This window comes from Desmodus rotundus, chromosome 3 (assembly GCF_022682495.2).
Source record: "Desmodus rotundus isolate HL8 chromosome 3, HLdesRot8A.1, whole genome shotgun sequence".
NCBI lineage: Eukaryota > Metazoa > Chordata > Mammalia > Chiroptera > Phyllostomidae > Desmodus > Desmodus rotundus.
Window position 1 is genome coordinate 182294583 of NC_071389.1, and position 19421 is coordinate 182314003.

At 34.4% G+C, this 19421-nt stretch overlaps 1 protein-coding gene across 2 annotated transcripts in view; it reads right to left on the minus strand.

Annotated features, from left to right (window-relative positions):
* Positions 1–1164: 1164 nt before the first annotated feature.
* Positions 1165–19421, minus strand: part of NTN4 (netrin 4) — a 98184-nt gene continuing 79927 nt past the window's right edge. The window contains exons 7-11 of one of the 2 annotated variants that reach the window (XM_024579505.4): positions 17240–17453; positions 16763–16878; positions 9788–9856; positions 7094–7264; positions 1165–2592 (exon numbers count right to left, since the gene is read on the minus strand). In XM_024579505.4, the coding sequence (XP_024435273.3) occupies positions 2456–2592; positions 7094–7264; positions 9788–9856; positions 16763–16878; positions 17240–17453 (707 nt within the window). In that variant the 3' untranslated portion in view covers positions 1165–2455. The remainder of the gene's footprint in view (positions 2593–7093; positions 7265–9787; positions 9857–16762; positions 16879–17239; positions 17454–19421) is intronic. The other variant, XM_045187093.3, reaches the window with a different exon arrangement.

Below are 19421 nucleotides of genomic sequence, written 5' to 3' on the forward strand. Positions count from 1 at the left end.
AGGCTGGAACTCAATCCACTGAGCCACACCAGTCAGGGCACTTAATCTTTTAAATAATAGGCATTATTTGTGTTCTTTTTAACAGGTAATAGTTATTTTAAATAAAGTGAAATGGAAAAGAAGGCAACTTGGCAATTATGAAACTTAAGCAAATTTTATATTTGATGTATTTAAAATATTTTTTTTTGTCCTGACCAGTGTGGCTCAGTTGGTTGGGTGTCATCCCACAAAGTCAAAGGTCACAAATTTGATTCCGGGTCAGGGCACATGACTCAGTTGCTGGTTCAGTCCCTTGCTGCTCAGGGCATGTATGAAGGCAATAGATCAGTGTTTCCTTCTCACACCAATGTTTCGCTTCCTCTCTTTCTCCCTCCCTCCCCCTCTCTCTAAAAATAAATAAATTAATTTAAAAATATTTAAAATAATTTTCTGGGTATAATTTACTTACCAACAGATTTTATAAGTTGCTTGTAAAGGATATCCTACTAGATAGTGTTCCACTAACTAGGATAAGATAGAAATAGGAAAGAAGCTGAGAGACTTGCTACAGGTGATAAATGTAGATTTCATTACAAAATGTATGGTATAACTACAATTCTGTAAAAGGTATGTATATGCGTGGAAAACAATGCAGGGGTATTCACCTCCAGCCCGTGGGCTGCATGCAGCCCAGGATGGCTATGAATACGGCTCAACACAAAATTGTAAATTTACTTAAAATCTTTTTTGCTTACCAGTTTATGTTAGTGTTTGTGTATTTAATGTGTGGCTCAAGACAACTCTTCTTCCAGTATGGCTATGATCAAATCGACATAGTCACTAAAATGCTAGCAGCTGTTTACAAGATGGTAGAAATATAGATGTTTTTCTCACTATAGCTTTCTGTATTTTCAACAGTGAACTTTTATCACTTTTAAAATTAGTTAAGAAGTAAATGTAATATAAAAATGCAATGCATCTGATTAAAAAAGTTTACGTCCAAATGCTAGAGCTGAACTCATCTGAATTAGTGTCCACTCCATCCCCAAATTCCATAGTAACAGAGTAGAAACACTAAGCCCTTGTTTGATTTTCTTAATTTAAGGAATTAGGTCTAAGTTCCCTCATTAAGAGAAGGTCATTTTTAGCATCATTGAAAGAGTTGATCAGAAAATGAGACAAAAATCAGGAGATAATATTTCTTTATTACATATAAAAAATTAACAAAGCAATATATATATATATATATTTTTTTTTGCAAGTCCACAGGACCTCAGGAAAAAATATGTTCTTTGTGTGAAGTTAATTTTATGGCACTGTGGTTTATGTTTTGTGTATTCAAGTACAGAAGAAACTACACGTACAGTGACTATGCAGGGTACAGAAGATGAATAATAATGAAAAACTGTAATTTTGTGAACTATCTCATACATTGTGTCAAAAAATGAGTAAATACAGATGACCATGTGCTGTTAATAAAGAAAAGAAGGAAATGTTTCAATATTCAGGTTTAAATACTAAACACAAAAATGAAGCAAATTTTGTGTCTACAAGAATTTTTGAAGTGAATACAGTGCATTGTAAATAAGTGAGCTTTTTAAAACTTAACATTCATTTCCTTTTTGCCAAAGCATATTTTTATGCTTATGATTTATTTCTCTTATTTTAAAGTCTCTTTTTGTTTAGTTTTTAAAAAAGTTTCATCATGGCTAGTAACTGTGGAATCTAATCTGTAGCCTGAAGCTGAGACTTCATGCAAACATATTCTCCTTTAAGGTTGCATCTACACATAGTGTTTCCAAGTATTCAGAGTCAAATAGTACAACTTCCTTTATCTGGTCATTTGTGTCCACACGTAGTGGCAGTGCTTCTGTTTCAGTAGGTTTTCGTACACATCCTTTTCTTTTCTTGCTGTCAACAGCATCTCCAAACTTACACAAGTGGTAGGTAGTAAAGTGCTTTATACAAAGAAGTACTATATATATATATGTGGAGAGGTTCCTTTTAACACACCACACTTGAAGTTCACACACATCACACAAGAGAAGGCTCTTTTTAAGAAACACCTTTTCTGATAGAAGAGTTGAGGATTCCTTAAAGTCTTATTAATTACTTTAAGTAGCACAAATGCAAGTAACATATCTGAAGTTGGGAGGAATCCTTGTTATATGTATTGTGCTTAATGGATTACTGTTAAATATCATACTGCTATTAAAGTATTTTTAATAGTTAGGAATTTCAGAATCAGTTCCATACAAAATAGGTATCAGCATAGACTTTTTCACTCCTCTTTATGGAGCAAAGTGTATTTAAGCATGGACCCAAAAGAGATAGGTTAGACAAGGCCCGTGCATTGGAACATTTCTATACATTTTGGCACTTAAAAATATTCCAGTTTCATTACTGAGGTCTTCTTTCCAATAAGTCTGTGTTTTATACATAGAGAAGTGCCATTATGTGCTACACACCTTTATTGCTACTTGCACTCTCTTTTTAAAATATTCATGATTTTTCTTCTAAGAGATGGTTTCCATCGCTGAACAAAACTTTTCATATTCACAATTAGCCTGCCTTTTCTTACATCCTCATGGCCTGCTACAAGGTACTCCAAACCTAAAAGAAAACAAAAGGAGCTATATAGTATCAAGACTTTTTGAGGAGGGAGAGGTGACATCAGTGTTTTTATGTATGCATAGTTAATGGTTTTATATATTCATGGTTGAAATAGGGAATGATAGACAATAACAGCAGACATTTAATAAGCATTTGCTAAGTGCTTTGCATGTATGATCTCATTAATCTTGAAAATAACCTTATAAGTATGTATAATTTTTCTTCTTGTTTTGCAAATGAGGAAACTGAAGCTCGGCAAGGTTAAGAACTTGTGCAGTGTCTCTAGTAGTAGCAGCACTTTGATGTAAGCTCAGGTGTATCTGATTATAGAGCAATCACTCTATATTATACCACCCTCTATGGTAAAGAAGTAAGGATTCCATAGGCTCTTAACATACTACTGCAAATCAGTATTTCCTGGGGACTCATTATGTATGGTAGTATATATCAAGGAGAATTTCATAAAAGTTTAATAACCATTTGAGAAAACATATTGGACAAGAGCTATGGATTATACAAAATAGCACATATTTCCTGAATAAAGTCAATGTGCTTTTGAAATATAGAATGTTTGTTGTACATTTTTTAAAAGGGTGAGAATTGACCAGACCTAGAGCTGATTTTGCTGACTTTGTAATTAAACATTCCTCTCGGGCTAACACACACATACACACACACACGATAAAAAGACAGTCTCATTATCTCCATATTAATAAAAAGAAATATGATAATCTCCCTCAGTATATATTTATAGTAATATCAATATTGGTATTTTGAAAAAAATTCATTAATATTATAGGATAGAACAAATAAGTAATTATGTTTATAAAATAAAAATTTCCAATATAAGACAAAGAGACATATACTTCAAAACTCAAATTTAGAAAAATCACTAAATGTTAAAATTCAATTGAAAATATCAATTTAAACTCATGGTTTTAAAACATAAATATATTTTTGTTTGTTCACCAAAATGACCTAGAAAAAATGCCATTCCATGAAATTATTGGTTCAGGAAGGGATTACCAATTGGTGATAATATCGTTTAAGTGGTTAATGGGAAACTTGATGTTTATATAGTGACTAAGTAACATGACACTTATTGTTTTCTAGTCTCAAAAGGGAAAACAAAACTGCCCAATGGAGAGATCAAACGGTTATGACTCTAACCTAAGGGTCAAGTTTTAGCAGCACTGATGGGGGGTCATCCAGTGTCTTCTGATGTGATTTAACATGAAGTACCAAACATGAAGTGTAATGAAATTTAGCCAAAATGTTTATCTTGCCTCGATCAAGCTTTTCTTTAGAGTACAGAAAATAGCCCTGGCTAGTGTGGCTCAGCAGATTGAGCACCAGCCTGTGAACCAAAGTGTCACCAGTTTGATTCCCAGTCAGGGCACATGTCTGGGTAGTGGGCCAGGTCTCCAGTAAGGGGTGTGTGACAGGCAACCACACATTGATGGTTCTTTCCCTCTCTTTCTCCTTCCCTTCTACTCTGTCTAAAAATAAATTTAAAACTTTTTAAAAAATGTATAGAAAATATAGGAGGTAGAGAGACAAGCTAAATGACACCACAAGGAACCAGCCAAACAAATGTAGAAGAGTAGGATAGTCTACAAGACAGCTGGCCTGCTTTCTGCAACAATAATAATTTTTTCAACAACAATAAAAAGAAACTATACTTGAATAAAACAGACTTGAAGGACTTAAAAGCTAGATAGACTGTGTGATCCTGGATTGAATACTGGCAAGAAGAAACCAGCTGAAAAGAACATTTGGGGATCAGTTGGGAAATCGGAATATGGTCTGCGTATTATATGAAAATAAACTAAAATTGAAAATAAAGATCATTAACTGAATAAAATAGATTGTAGAATAAAACATTATGTGATGATTTCATGTTGGTTAAAAATATGACATACATATGCAAAAAGAAAGATCTGGAAGGATTTTCATTAAGATGTTAACTAACAGAGGTGATCTCTGGGGGGCAGAAATGTGAAATTTTAAATTTTCCCCTAAATTTCTATGATGTACCTATATTCTAAAAGAATGAAAGTTTGTTTTAAAAGGTTATTAAAGTAAATCAATCCTAAGTTTAAAGATAGCTATGATGGTGTTTAAAAAAAAAAGAGAAATAAAAGGAAAATAATGAAATAGAGAGGTTGGTTTAAACACTGGGGAGCACAAATGAAAGATGAATTATAAGGTATTTAAATTCTCTAAAGGGTAACCATAGCTTCTACATGAGAATCTCAACATTTAATTAACAGACTAGTTAAACTGCAATAGAATGCTCTTGATATTGTTTGTATTATCTCTAAAAAAATAAAATTCTCATTAAAAATTATAATAAATAATTTTTAGGAAAATTTAATTTAAGTCTAGTATTTTAAATGAATGTACTTTGAAACTATAAGTAGAACAAATAATATAGGAATTTGCCATTAATTTAAAGTATAAATGTAAATTAAACTAATAAAAAGGTACTGAATAAATCCATAAATTATGGAGCAGCCTCATGCTGAAAATTAGCATAAAGAACAATATTATCTGTTGTATTATTTGTTAGCATTTGCATTTTATTTTCCTGTCTCTATGTTTTTGACATCTACTTTGCTACACATTCAAGGACACAAAATTTATTTTGTACCCATAAAAAAAGAATGTATAACAATTTAGTACTAGTCTTGATATTCTAAAATATATGATCAATGAATGAATGTAGGAACAAATGAATTTGTAGGGATGCCCTGTTAGATTGCTCCTTTTCCAAAGTAGCAAAGGAAGCAAGTTGAAGTGTAAGGTTTCAGAATTTTCTTATCAGCTTTCTTTGGCCTTAGCTATTGAACTTGTAAAAATGGAAAAACAAAGTGAAATGAAAGAGTGTCTGGTTTTGCTTTGGCAGGTTCCAGTCTTTTCTTCAAAGTGAGTAAACATGTTTTCAAGAATTCTTTGAATAATTGTGCTTATGCTTTCAATTGTGATGAACTCAGTTGATTCTTTGTTTGGCAGAAACCTGATTAGGAAGTATAGTTCACTTCCTGGAGGGTGGATCAGATGGTCGAAGCTTTTGTTTTTAATGTCTGGCGAAAAAACTGGGCAGGTTTTTTTTTTTCTTTTGCCAAGATAGTAGAAAGGACTTATAGGAAGAGCCCCTGTACACAGATATTTGGGAAGTGGAACACAGATGAATGAGCATTTGTTTCCTGTATTCAAAATTCAAGATTCTGTTTACTTGATTTGTTTTTTTAAACTTTATTTATTTATTTATCTCAAATGTCTTTTATTCTTAAAATTTAAATCAATTTAAATAAAATACTGAAGGAATATAAAAGGGTGTGAGAGATTAATTAACAGTAGAAAAAAGTCAAGAAATGTATATCATTCATTGTTTAGATGGTTTGGGTTGGGGGAGATTTTATTAATAGTTTTTTTCCTCTCTCACTTAGTTATCTGTTTATTTCTCTCAAATTTATTTGTCAAAGACCACAAACAACTTGTTATTAATATAACTGTGGTTTCCTGTACTTATATTTGGAAGGAATTATATACAGAAGAGAAATTATGCACTTGTTTCAACAATGCCATTAAAACACAGGTGGTAACTACACAAACTGGGAAATACAGAGAATTTAAAAAAATAGCTCCTTTTGCTAGAACTTACTATCTGGGAACTATGTTACTATTATTGAGTACTAATGGTAGGTTTTGGGGATGCTATGATCATAAATCTAAATCCCACCCTCAAACTTTAATGAGGGAGACAGAAAAATAAGCAGTTTATGACGCAATAGAGGAGTGTACTTACAGAGTATAAAGATATGAATCCCTTGCTTACTTGCTTTTTTCTACCTCTGCCATAACATTTTAAAGCGCAAATTTCACTGCATGCCGAGTTTCTCTGAGATTTTACAAGGGTTTTTTTGGTTTGTTTGCTTGCTTGCTTGCTTGCTTGTTTATTTATTTATCTCCGCTGTTTCTAGTTTGAAACCAGAATGATCATTTAATGAAAAATAAGATGATAACTTGGGAATTGTTTTCTACCCAGGAGAAACAGATGCTTCTCATGCAACAGTAAAAATGAATTCAATATTATTTTCACAGATGGAATTTTGCATTTGAGCTTCCTTTGGGAGCAAGTCCTACCCAGGGCGCCGTAATGGGACCTAGCTTTCAGATACAGTGTTAGTGGCAGATAAATTCATGAAAGTACTTTCTATGCTGCTGACACCTGGAACCAATCTGCAACTTCTTTTTTAGGGCAGAGAATATTATATTAATGGATTTTAAAGTATTATACTTTAATAGAGCACCTGGAAGAGAAATAGTTTTTTGATATCAGTTCAAAGAATTCCATTTGGGTTTTCCCCAGAATTCAGATGTGAAAAGGAGAGATGTTCTTGCAGAGTTTATTTAGGTTGTGGTTCAGAGGATGTAAGACAAACAGCAATTCAGCATAGAGAAGGTAGTTATTAAGCTAGAAAAATCTAATGCTCACCAGGATTGAGGATTGGACAAGTGCAGCCTCTGTTAGTCCATGATTCTGGATACAATGTTCGCATTCCTCGTAAAATTTTCAATTTGGTAGATTTTAAGACTTTTTTTATCTTCACATTGACCTCAGCATGAGATCCTTTATCATGCGCTGATAAAATCTTTACTCTTAGCACTGTAACAACACAATTCCAAAAGTCAAAATGCATTGAATTTCATATCTTTTGAGGTTTGAACAACAACTTAAATATATACTTCAGAGTATAATGGAAAGTGAATTAATGATAATGAGAATGTGGAAATTAGCTTTAAAAATCATTAGGCTCAGAATTTTGTACTGGCTTCATCTAAATCAACTATACTCTTTCTTCTTAGGTATTTTCTACTGCTACTCATTCCCATATCACTATGCTAAAAGAATATTAGCCACTTGCCTACTTCAAGTATGATCTTAAACACATTCAGCTATCAACTAAATAGAAGATACATAGGAAGTAGAATTGTTATCCTGGTTTTTATTTAGATTCTAACTATACTACACTCTTCTGGTTGATTGTGAACAATGTTATGACAAAGAGCAAATGCTACTCCCAGGATATATTTTAAATATTCTAAAAAGATTGAATAACATTATTATTTAATCTTCTTCCCCTGGTATAAAATGCAAGCTAACTGGGGTTAGGGAGGCTGTCCTCCTAAGCACATGATGACAGAATTCCAGTATTCCATATGACTCATGATTCTGTTATGCGCTAACATCTATGCAATGGCTGTGGAGTATTAACTAATGGAATAAATTGGGGTAGGGAAGAAAGTAGACCTAAGGAACATTGGATGCAATATTCTGTATTATTAGATAGTTTTTATTGGCTCATCTGTATCTTAATGAAAGATTGTGTGTAATGAGAGAGCCCTACCCTGGCTGGTTCCATATCCATAAGATTATCAGACTGCTGTCCTTTTAGAATCACCAAATTTTAGATTTCTAAGGGGTTATAAGAGCTCATGTAGTTTTGTTTTATGTATGAGGAGGCAAGTTTTAAGAAATTAAGTGAATTGCTCAAGTTTGCATGGCTGGTTGGTTAGAGGTAGTGTTTGGATTAGAATTCTGATGAGATAGTTGCATGAAGGGTACATAGCATAGGATGTCACACATAGCCAATGCTCAAGGGTTACTTTTGGTATTTTAGGGGTATTTTTTCACTAGATTGTAAGATCAAAGACAGTAGGGACTTTGTCTATTCATAATGATAGCTCAATAAATATTTGCTAAAGGAATAATCAAATAAATCAAGTTATTTTCCATTAAGCCAGAGAATGGGGGGTGGCTTTTTCCCCCCAAGTCTGTAGGTGTATTGTATTTAATAACAACAAGATATTTCATTACATCATTAAGAGCGTTAAAATTCTTTTAAGCAGAAAATAATACAATAGTATTAAAAGATGCTAATGTCCAATAGATTTTTGTAAATTCAGTCAGAGAGCTATTGAACCTATGCAATAATGAAAACCAATTGATATTTCCACTGAACTGGACTGACTTTGAACTAAATGGATTTTTTGTTTGTTTGTTTGTTTGTTTTTTGTTTTTTGCTTTTAATAGTAAATACCATTATTAGGCACTATATATTTCAGAAGTTTTATTCTATTTAGTCAATTTGGCAGGTTAAAAGAGAGAAGTATATATGTTAATGTTAGATGTGATTTAAAAGGTTTTTAACATTCACATTTTTATCTCTCATGAGATTAAATACAATGTTATCAATAACTTAAACACTTGGTCTCAGAGATCATAACTTAAAATTTTCTCTTCATTGTAATCCATATTTCAGGTTCTATAAATATGGAACAATAAAAAGCCCAGAACACTAGTCAATAATGGCAAGATAAGGCATCTTTAATACATTTAATAGTAAATATAAAGTCATTTAGAATTTGAATATGGTAATAGACTTTATTTAGGGCAGTGACACTTTTCTTTATATGTTTCATTTTTATGGTATTTGAAAGGTAGAGAAATGCAGAGTATACAGAGGGGGCAGGGAAAAAACACAGGCAAACAGTTCATTTCAGCATATATATCCTCTTACTCCTCAGATATGTAAATTTTCTTCCTCCTCCCTACCATTTACTGAGCAATCTAGTAAGAGCAAGGTAATGCGCTTTTAAAAAAGTCACATTTCATGGGGAAGGTGGTAAGCCTCTATTTTACAGATGAGGAAGCCTGGAGAGGTTAAGTTACCCATCCAATAATCCAGAAATCAAACCCATATAGGTCTGAACCCAATGACTGAGCTCTTGAAATACTGCTTTAGATTGATTTCTGCTTAGTATTATCTGATACTGCCACAGGAATTGTTCAAGTGCCTAGAGACTTCCCTTTTAGATTACTAAGACAGAAAGCATCATAAGAATAGATTATGTGTCATTTTTTTCCTTTCTGTTCTTTGCTTCTTTTCCTTATAGTAGAATAACCTTGCCTTTGCTCTACAAGCCTTGTGCCCTCACCAGGGCATTCAACACCATCTCTATTAGGAAAATCAAGTCCAAGACCAGATATACTATGTTTAACATTATTATATAAGACGAATGCTTTAAAATATTGAGAATGTCATACACCAGGTCTCACATTTCCTAGAAAACTCTTCGTATTTAATTTGAATAGATTTTCAGAAGCATTTAAGGACTTCAGACTCACCATATGTATATCTCATCCCACAGAATGCCTTGGAGTTTCCTAACACTTGTTCCTTACATTCACATTTACCTACAGAAATTAAATGAGGAATGGTGTTATTTAGAAGCAAAGAAAAAAAAGAAATCAGCAAGTAAATCTAGGTAACATAACTCTTTAAAGCTTGAGTGATTTATAAAACATAATCCATAAATACTAAGAAAACATAAAAAGTCATTCAAAAGAAATAGTCACTTTCTGAACTGAATTAGTTATTATCCAGCCAAGTACTAGTCTAAGAGAAATACAGAAATGTAGACATATTGATATAATTTAATGCATATAATTGATGTGATAATTATAGTCCATGCTATAATTGGACAGTCCTTTGAAGGTAATGTCATCTAATTTAAAAAAAATTATTGAGCCCCTATGGTAAGCAGGACATGGTGCTATAAACTTCAGAGCATGTAAGTATGAGCAAGACTCAATTCTTGCCTTAAGGCTTCCAACTCGGTAAGGTGAATAAAGCAAGTATGTAAGTAGTGATAAGTTTTCTAAGACAGGTACAATATGCTTGGGTGGGAGGTCACATGTTTGAGCAGATAGAATAAGCTTCATAGCTGAACAAGAATTTGAAATGGACTTTGAAGAACAAGTAATATGTTTTCTACCAATAGTTGAAATTATATACTACAGTCATGTGTGAGAGATTTGTCAGGCCTTGCGGAAGACTTTCAAAATGCCTTTGTACATACTCTCTATATAGCATTTTCATATTTATTTATTTCCTCTCTAGACTATAATCCTTGAGGACAATGGTTATGTCTTATTCATCTTTGTATTCCTAGAACCCAGAATGGATAGGATTTTCATTCTTACTGATTTAACAAGTAGATATAATATTACCCCTTTCCTCACCAGTCCCCTCTTTCCCTCATGCATTGCATTTCATAGGCATTGAGTGGTAATAATAGCAGGTAACTTTTACTGAGGAGGGCTTATGTGCCAGGCAGACACTGTTATGTTTTACATTTATTTATTGATACAAGATTCTTATATATAATAATTTGACAGGAATATAGAGATAAAAGGGTGAGAAAAAAAAGTAAGAGAGAAAGAACAGAGTGTGTTCATGGAAGAATGCGTGGTTCGGTTTCTCTCAGGTACAGACTGAGTAGAGAATAGTAGAAGGTGTCATGGAGGACCTTGATTGATATGTAATTAGGGCCTGAATTTAATTTGTTAGAAAAATAGGAATTTTCAAAGCTATCAGTTTAAAGAAGTTATTTAAATTAAAATATATGTATATGGTGGGGAAAGGGGCGGGTGGAGGTGGAAGAGGATATGGGGGGATAAATGGTAATGGAAAAATACAGTAAAAAATATATATGAAAATCAATCTGGCATTATATCAAAAGTATTGGAATGAAGAGAAAATCAAGGCAGGGAACAATTAGAAGCTAGTGAAATTAATAACAACAATAGTAACTAAACTAAGTGCCAACTATAGACGATAAACTATATAAGGAATTTATCCATATGATCTTGTTTAACTTTATAATAACCTTAATGAGATAGATATTATTAAAAAATGAAACAATGAAGGCTCAGAGTAATTAATTATCTTATTTACCATAGCATAGCTAATACATTAAAGAGCCAGATTTTAAGTCTGGGTTGGGGAGAGTCTGAAGCTCCTGATCTTTCTACTACTAAGTCAGATGGAATGTGGGTCTGACAGGTGGATCCAGACAGGAAGAAATACCAAAGGATGCTGCAGAGATAGGGCCTACAAATCTTGTCAATAGTAAGGGAAGGGGGAGCATAACAAATCTGAAGTTTTCAGCCAAGCCAACAAGAGAGGAGTGTATTGTCACTGACAGAAATAGGGAAGTTAAGAGGAGAGCATTTCAGAAGTGTATAATTGATCAAGATTTTTTTGGTAGCAATCAGTTGTCTAACTTAATTATTGAAAGCATATGGAGTAGCTCAGACAGCAGAAAAAGCTGAAGGACTGGAGCTCAGAAAGGACAAGAATCAGGAAAGTGCAGAGATCTATGAACTATTGGGTAGTGTCTTTTACGGCTTCACCATTGGAATCATGAACTTTAATCGTTTTCAGACTTTGTCACTTCCAGTAAAAGTTTTAAATTCCAGGGACAGAACTTCTGATTGGCTTCTCTAAGAGTCTATTAAATGGGGGAAGAGTGCTTCCCCAAAGAAAAATGGGGTTGAGCTACCACAGAGATAGCGGGAAAGAAGGGGAAACTAATCTGGTTAGGCAAAACACAACAGAGACCTACGATGAAGAGGATGCAATGACCTAGAGGTGCTGAGAGAATATTCAGGTGGGAATGACAGTAGGGATTCTGGTGAGACACATGGTGATGTGGAAACAGTGACTTATTGGCTCTAACTAAAGCTTCTCTAGGAATCAGGGAATGAGATTTTCAAGGAGAAAATCACAGTGGAATTAAATAGTAAGAGAAATGAATGGTGCTTAAAATGAGCTGTTGTGATTTATTAAATAATACTGCTTTTAATCTAAACATAGCAGAGAGGATTACTCATTCAGAAATTATAGTAACCTAAGTGAACAGCCCATAGCCTTTGATTTTTTCACCAAAGCAGGACAATATGGTCACTACTATGCTATAAAACCTAATGGAATTCCAAATGGCACATATTATTCCTTAATATAATGTTCTTCTCTTTAGTCCTTCAGCCTATGAGAACATACATAAGTCTGTTATTCATAGATCTTTCTTTGGCTGCTTTCTGGTATCCCCTTTTAATATGTTAAGGCACTGGACAATACAAGTTCTTTTTGAATGAATCTCTGTTGATCAGGCTTCAGCCTAGATCTGTTTTCTTAAAAGAAATCTGGAAGGAGAGGAAAACCTGTTTAGCTATACCAAGGTATTAGAATGTTAGAGAGAGAGAGACAGAGAGAGGGAGATAGGAGAGAAGGAGAGGGTAGAGAGGGAGAGAGCATTGTTTACAGTACTTTGGTACTAAAGCCAGTTTTGTTGTACAGAAAGTGAAATTTTACATCTGCTGTTCTCTACCTCACAAGGAGTGGTAGAAATTAAGAGTATCTTGTGAGTATAAGCTATTGCATTCCTAGTTGTGGAAATTTATGGTAGGTAAATATATAGGTAGGCACGTACATTTGAGAATAAATCACAGTGCTTAGGAAACTAATTATCACTTTTCCATTGAAAAAAGTGGCTAGGAGTACTATTCCATACCCAATGCAAATACTGCTGTTTAGCAGGAAACTGAACAATGTCTTCCACAGCCTGGAGCTCTTCCAGGCTGAAGATTCAATTCTATGAATTTCAGAGGCTCTCTGGGGACGCCATAGACCTTACAGCTGTTGTGAATGTGAGAGTCTGGAGTCATTCTGATGCCAGCGCTTTATGTGCTTAATTACTGTGCTGCCAGCTCCCTAGTAACATGATGACTCGCTTAATGAGTGTCTTAAAATGATTTTTATAGATTGGCTTAGCAGACAAAGTTGGAGAATTATGAACATTATCTTAGAAAAATGGAAGGAAACTTTCAAAAGTGGTTATTAAAATCAGAATTCAGATTATGTAGAATTAAGATAAAAAATAATGGGAAAGATTTTTTCTTTATCAAATGTTGAAAAGATAAATATGACAAGTTCACATTACCTTATCCTTCCCACCTTCTTCCCTGTTGTGAATTAAAATGAAACCATTAGGAAAATGATCCTGATTGTTAAGTGAAAAAACCATGATACGGTATTACAAATACCAGTGTTTCTCAAATTTGGGTTCTTTATTCTTGAAGGGTCCATAAGTTCTGTAAGAATGTATTAGAACTGTAGTTTCTAACTCTGCTTCAGCCATACTGGCCTCCTTGCTGTTTCAGGAATAAGTCAGGCCTAGTCCCACCTCAGGGCTTCTGCACTTGCTGTGCCTTCTTCATAAACTCTTTTCCCTCCATTATCTGTATAGTTCACCCCCTTACCTCCTTCAGACGTTTTTCCCCCTCTAATTCCACCTTTCACAGGATTTCCCCTGATCACCCTATCTAAAAGTATGACCTTCCCAAGCACTTCCTTTTTCCCATCCATCTTTTATTTCTCTATTACACTACACATTACTACATAAAATATTTTACTTATTTGTTAGCTGTCTTCCTCTGCAAGAATAGAGGTTCCTCAGAGGCTGTGATTTTTGTCTGTTTTGCTCAATTACTATATTTGCAATAGTGGCACATAGTATGGGTACTCAAATATTTGTTCGATGAAGGAATGAATTTATAAATAATTTCTACAAATTAGTAAGAAAATTACAAATAGGAAATTCGCAGAAAAAGAAACCAGAATGACCAAGAAACCATGAAAAGTTACCAAACCTGTTAGTAATCAGGGAAATGCAATTTAAAATGGTGAGAATCCCTTGTTATACCCATCAAATTTGCAAAAGTGGAGAAGTTCAATAACATTAACTTAAAAATCCAATAATTGTTGAGTTAAACTGTGCCTAAATTACAGGCATGTAATGAGTTACATTAGTGCTTGGCCCCTGGTACGTGCCATATAAAAATTTGTTAAATAAATGCAAAATGTTACTGATGATGTGTGATGCCATATTTTGCTGGTGGAATGCAAATTCATACAACCACTTCAGAGAGCTATTTGGCAATATGTAGTAAATTTGGCAATAAGCACATCCATGACCCAAAGGGTTGTGCCCTAGAACAAGGGTCAGCAAACATTTTCTATAAGGGGACAGGTGATAAATATTTTAGGCTTTGTGGGCCAAGAGGCAAAATTAAAGATATATAGGGACTTAAATAACCATTTAATAAAGTGTAACCATTTAAATCTTAGAGCAGGTAGAGCTCATAGACTGTAGAAAAATAGATGGCAGGGCAGATTTGGCCTGAGGAGTGTAGTTTGCCAGCCCCTGCTCAAAGAAACTTCTTCTAAATGCACAAAGTCACAGGTGAGAACATTCATGCTAGCATTATGTATAACAGTAAAAAACTAGAAATTGGAAATATCCTAAATGGCAAACAATGGGAGAAAAAAAGTGGTATGTGAATATAATAGAATGGATAAACTAAAAAATATATATCAATACATATTCAGGTCAAAAAAAGTTTTGAAAATGTAGATAATTTATGTCCATGATATATATATTTTATAGATATATGTATACATACACATATATATAACTTAGTTTATTTATTTATATTTATATGTTTGTATTTATATATTTATATATTAAACACATTTATTTATATATTAATACATTCATTTACATGTTAAATATTTATTTATATATTAAAAGATATATTTACTATATATATGTGTATATATATTAAAATCATGAAAGTGAATGATAAACACCAAAGTTCAAGCTAGTGGTTATTCTGTGGAGTAAGAGAGACTAGTGAGATTATAGATTGGTATACCAAGGGCTTCAAATGTATCCGTAACACTTTAAACTTTAAATGAAAATATGAAACAATTATGGCAAAATATAAGATTTGGTAATACTACAAGGTGTGTTTATGGGTTTTTATATGACATTTTGGTATTTGTAATGTTTAATAATAAAAATATTTTAAAACTTATTTAAGTTTAATTTGGTATTTTACAACCAAATGCTGACACAAGATTTCATGCTTTTATGTTTTAAGGAGCAAGTTGGTGCTAAATGGAACCAATCAATTTTCTATGAGAAAACAATAGAGGCAAGATGAACACAGAAATCATGTATTCCTACCAATAGCACAGCATGCTCTTCAAATGAAGGGACAGATAAACATCACAGGAAAATTGAGCTGGAGGAAATAGTAGTATAGACTTAGTAAATTCTAAGAACCATTTTTATGTGTTTTGGCTTCATTACAAATCATTTTTCATATTCAATTAATGTTCACTTGAATTTTGTTAGTTTTATTATTTGGCTTATATTTAGTTTGTATAATTGTTTTTGTTTCTTAGTTGTGAAGAAACTATAAAAATGAGTTTACATCTAGCCTTTGGTTTGTACATATTAAGTTATCCCAGGTAAGAATATTTTTCTTTTAAATAGATCTGTACTTTTCTTAACCTGATATATTCAGTTAGCATTCAACTGTGCAAAGCAGTGTGTTTTATAATTTTAAAAAAGATTTTATTTACTTAATTTTTAGAGAGTGGGAAGGAAAGGAGAAAGAGAGGGAGAGAAACATTGATTGGTTGCCTCTCACGTGAGCACCATATAGGGGACCAGGCCCACAACCCAGGTATGTGCTCTGACTGGGAATCAAACCAGAGACCTTTTGCTTTGCAGGAGGACACTCAACCAAATGAACCATACATGTCAGGGTGTAAAGCAGTGTGTCTTAGAGAGAAGGAAACATAGCAAAGTATTAACACTGTGGTAAAGAGATTTGGGTGACAAGTTTTTTTACTGTGATGCTTTACCTTTTCCAAATTTTCTATACTAATTACTTATGTTACTATAATTATCAAAAAATAAATAAAAGCTTGTTAAAATACCTCTTAGTTATATTTAATAGTTTTATACTTACGGCGGTCACTACTTTATTAAATGTCAAAACTAAAGAGTTCCCCTATAGGATCCAAAAGGTGCTCTCTGGTTTGCTATGAATCACTGTAAATCAAGACCAGACACACAGATAGAGAGCAGGCTCACAGCTCAGGGGGTGGAGGTTAGGGGGAAAGGTGAAGAAGGTGGAGAGATTGAGCAAAAAAGAAAAAAAAAGAGAAAAAACTCATGGACATGGACAACAGTGTGGTGATTGCTGTGGGGGGAGAGGTGAAGAAGGACATGGGGGCAATAAATGGTGGAAGGGTGGTAAAACATAATACAGGGTACAAATGATGTGTTGTAGAACCATGCACGTGAAACCTGCGTAATTTTGTTAACCAGTGTTGCCCCAATAAATTCAATAAAAAGCAAAAAAAAGACCCAACCCCAAAATATGTTGTAACTATTGTCTCACCTGAATGTCGAAGTGCAGAAAATCCTTGTTCATCTTCCCACTCCCAGGTTGGTTCACTCTTATTTTGCATGGAATGGAAATCAGGAATTTCCTGATACCAGTCTATGTCTGTGCTGCTAATAAAACAGAAAATGATGAATACGCTTTTTTCAGGAATTTTTCAGAACTTGAAATAAATGAGTAAATTTATACAGATTCAAACCTTTTCAGCTACCTTCCCATCCTTTCACTTTTCAGAAATAAACATTTTAGGGCCGATTGTTAAGAAGAATGATTTATTTTACAAAATGAACTAGACCATGTCTAGAATCTTGCAAGAACAAATGCCTTGATTCTCAATTTGACAACAATTCTTTAAACAGATGTGCAAAGACATCTTCACTCCACTGATGGCATGCAAGATTTTCCATATCACTACCAGACCTCCAAAAGATTCTGAAAGACACATAGATGAGAACAAGAGCCATGCGTATTTACCTGCTGATGCAGTCTCCTGTGAGAGGGTCGCAGCTCCCTGCACAGTCGCAGGGCCTGCAGCCATAGTCTCCGAAGCCCCAGTATCCCACCATACACCTGTCACAGCGTGGCCCTGCTACCCCAGGCTTGCATGGGCAGTCACCATTGCTGGGGTCACAGAAGGTCATTGAGCTGAAAGGAAGGATAGCTGATCCAACTGGATGGCAGGAACACACTACAACAGAGAGGATACACAAGGGCTGATGAGTGACTGGATTGTAGAGATTGGGCCTGGCGATCTCAAAATCCCTTTCACCACACAGCATATCTCTGAGGCTCCTCCGTTAGCCAACTGGTGTAAGCTCAGAGAATAAAATCTAATTAAATTAAAATAAGACAATAAAATCAGAAAAGCACATCTGTTACAAAACAAACCACAATTTATTATAAAATTGAAAATATTAAATATGAATAGATTTTGGTTGAGTGATGCGATCAAAGACAAAAAAAGAGCAATCCATGCTACAGGAAAAAATTCATGAGGATGGTGTTCTGGAAGCCAAACAAAGAAAGTTTCAAAGAGGTAGGCAACATCAACTCTGTTAAATACTGATATGTCCAAAAAGTTGAGGAATGGAAATGAATTACTGCATTTGACAACATGAAGGCCATTAGTGTCCTTGAAAGGAACAATTTCAGGGAAATAGTGAGTGGCAAACCTAACTGAAGAGGACTCAGGAGAGAATGGGAGTAGAGAAAGGTGAGCCTGAGGACAGACACCTCTTTTGAGAAGGTTTTCTGTAAGGGCACAGATATGAGGTGGCAGCTAAAACTGAATAGGGATATGAACTCGAGAGAAGGTATGAGTTTTGTTTGTTTTAAGATGGGAGAAATTATAACATGTTCAATGTTGATGGAAATGATTCAGTAAAAAGGGAAAAATTGGTGACCAAAAGAGAGATGGGAGAATTGTAAGAGGAATACTTGCTCATACTTGAGAAAGGGAGAAAGGATGAGATCTGGTGTAGAAGAGATTGTATTGGCCTGGTGTGGGAGGATGATCGGTTCGTAGTAACAGAATGGAAGGTGGATGGATGCAGGTGAGTAGATATATGCAGTGGTGGCAGCTGGTGGGATTTTTCTTCTGATTATTTGTATTTTCTGGATGAAATAGGAAACAAGGTCATCAGGTGACAGAGAAGATGGGAGTGGAAGAGTGAATAAGAGACTCAGGAAGTGAAGTATAACTGCCAGGCAGCATAAGGGCCACATTTGAGGTTAAAGTCATTAATTTGTAGTGACTTTCGTTAGTTGTTTCTCCAGTCCTGGAGAAACCGAGAGGATTCAGGTTTGATACAGGAAGAAAGATGGATTTAATCTGCATGTGCTATGGACTGAATATTTGTGTCCCCCACTCCCATTCATTTGTTGAAGCCTAATCCCCATTGTGATGGTATTTGGAGGTGGGGCCTTTGGGAGGTTTGGGTATGGTCTTGGGGGGGTGATGAGATTGGTGCCATTATAAGGGGATGAAGAGCAAAGCACTCTTTTCCCTATGAAAGATGTGATGCTATAACAGGAAATGGCAGTCTGCAACCTGGAAGAGAGCTCGCACCAGAATCTGACCATGCTGGCACCACAATCTCAGACTCTCAGCCTCCAGAGCTGTGAGAAATGTTTATTGTTAAAGCCACCCAGTCAGTGTTATTTTGTTATAGCAGCCTGTATGGACTAGGACACAAGGAGTTAAATCCAGCTCCTCAGGCTAGAATTTATACGCAGCCATTTCTGCAAGTCCTTGCTATATTAATCAAGAGTCCTTCCCCTCAGCTCTCTCCCAACTTCCACAACTGCTCACTGCTCAGTTTGACAATCCTCAATACTTTCTTTGTTGCTGGGATAGCAAAAATAGTTGAACAAAGTTGTAAAAATGTGCTTATTGGGTTCATCACAAATTTGTGTACCTTAACCTCAGTTGGGTCCCCTAACTGATGCTCATTAACCTTATTTATTCAATTTTACCTCACCTTTTTTAAAATAAAAAATTCTTCACAGTGGCTGTGCCAAAATATCCCCAGCCTTTTTAATTCGCCATAGCCACTCAGTGTAAAAATTCTAATTAATTAATGAAGTCCTCTGGATAATCTTTTCTCCACCTCAAAAGCTCTTTTACGGCCTTGCCACTCACTAGTTCTGTGATCTT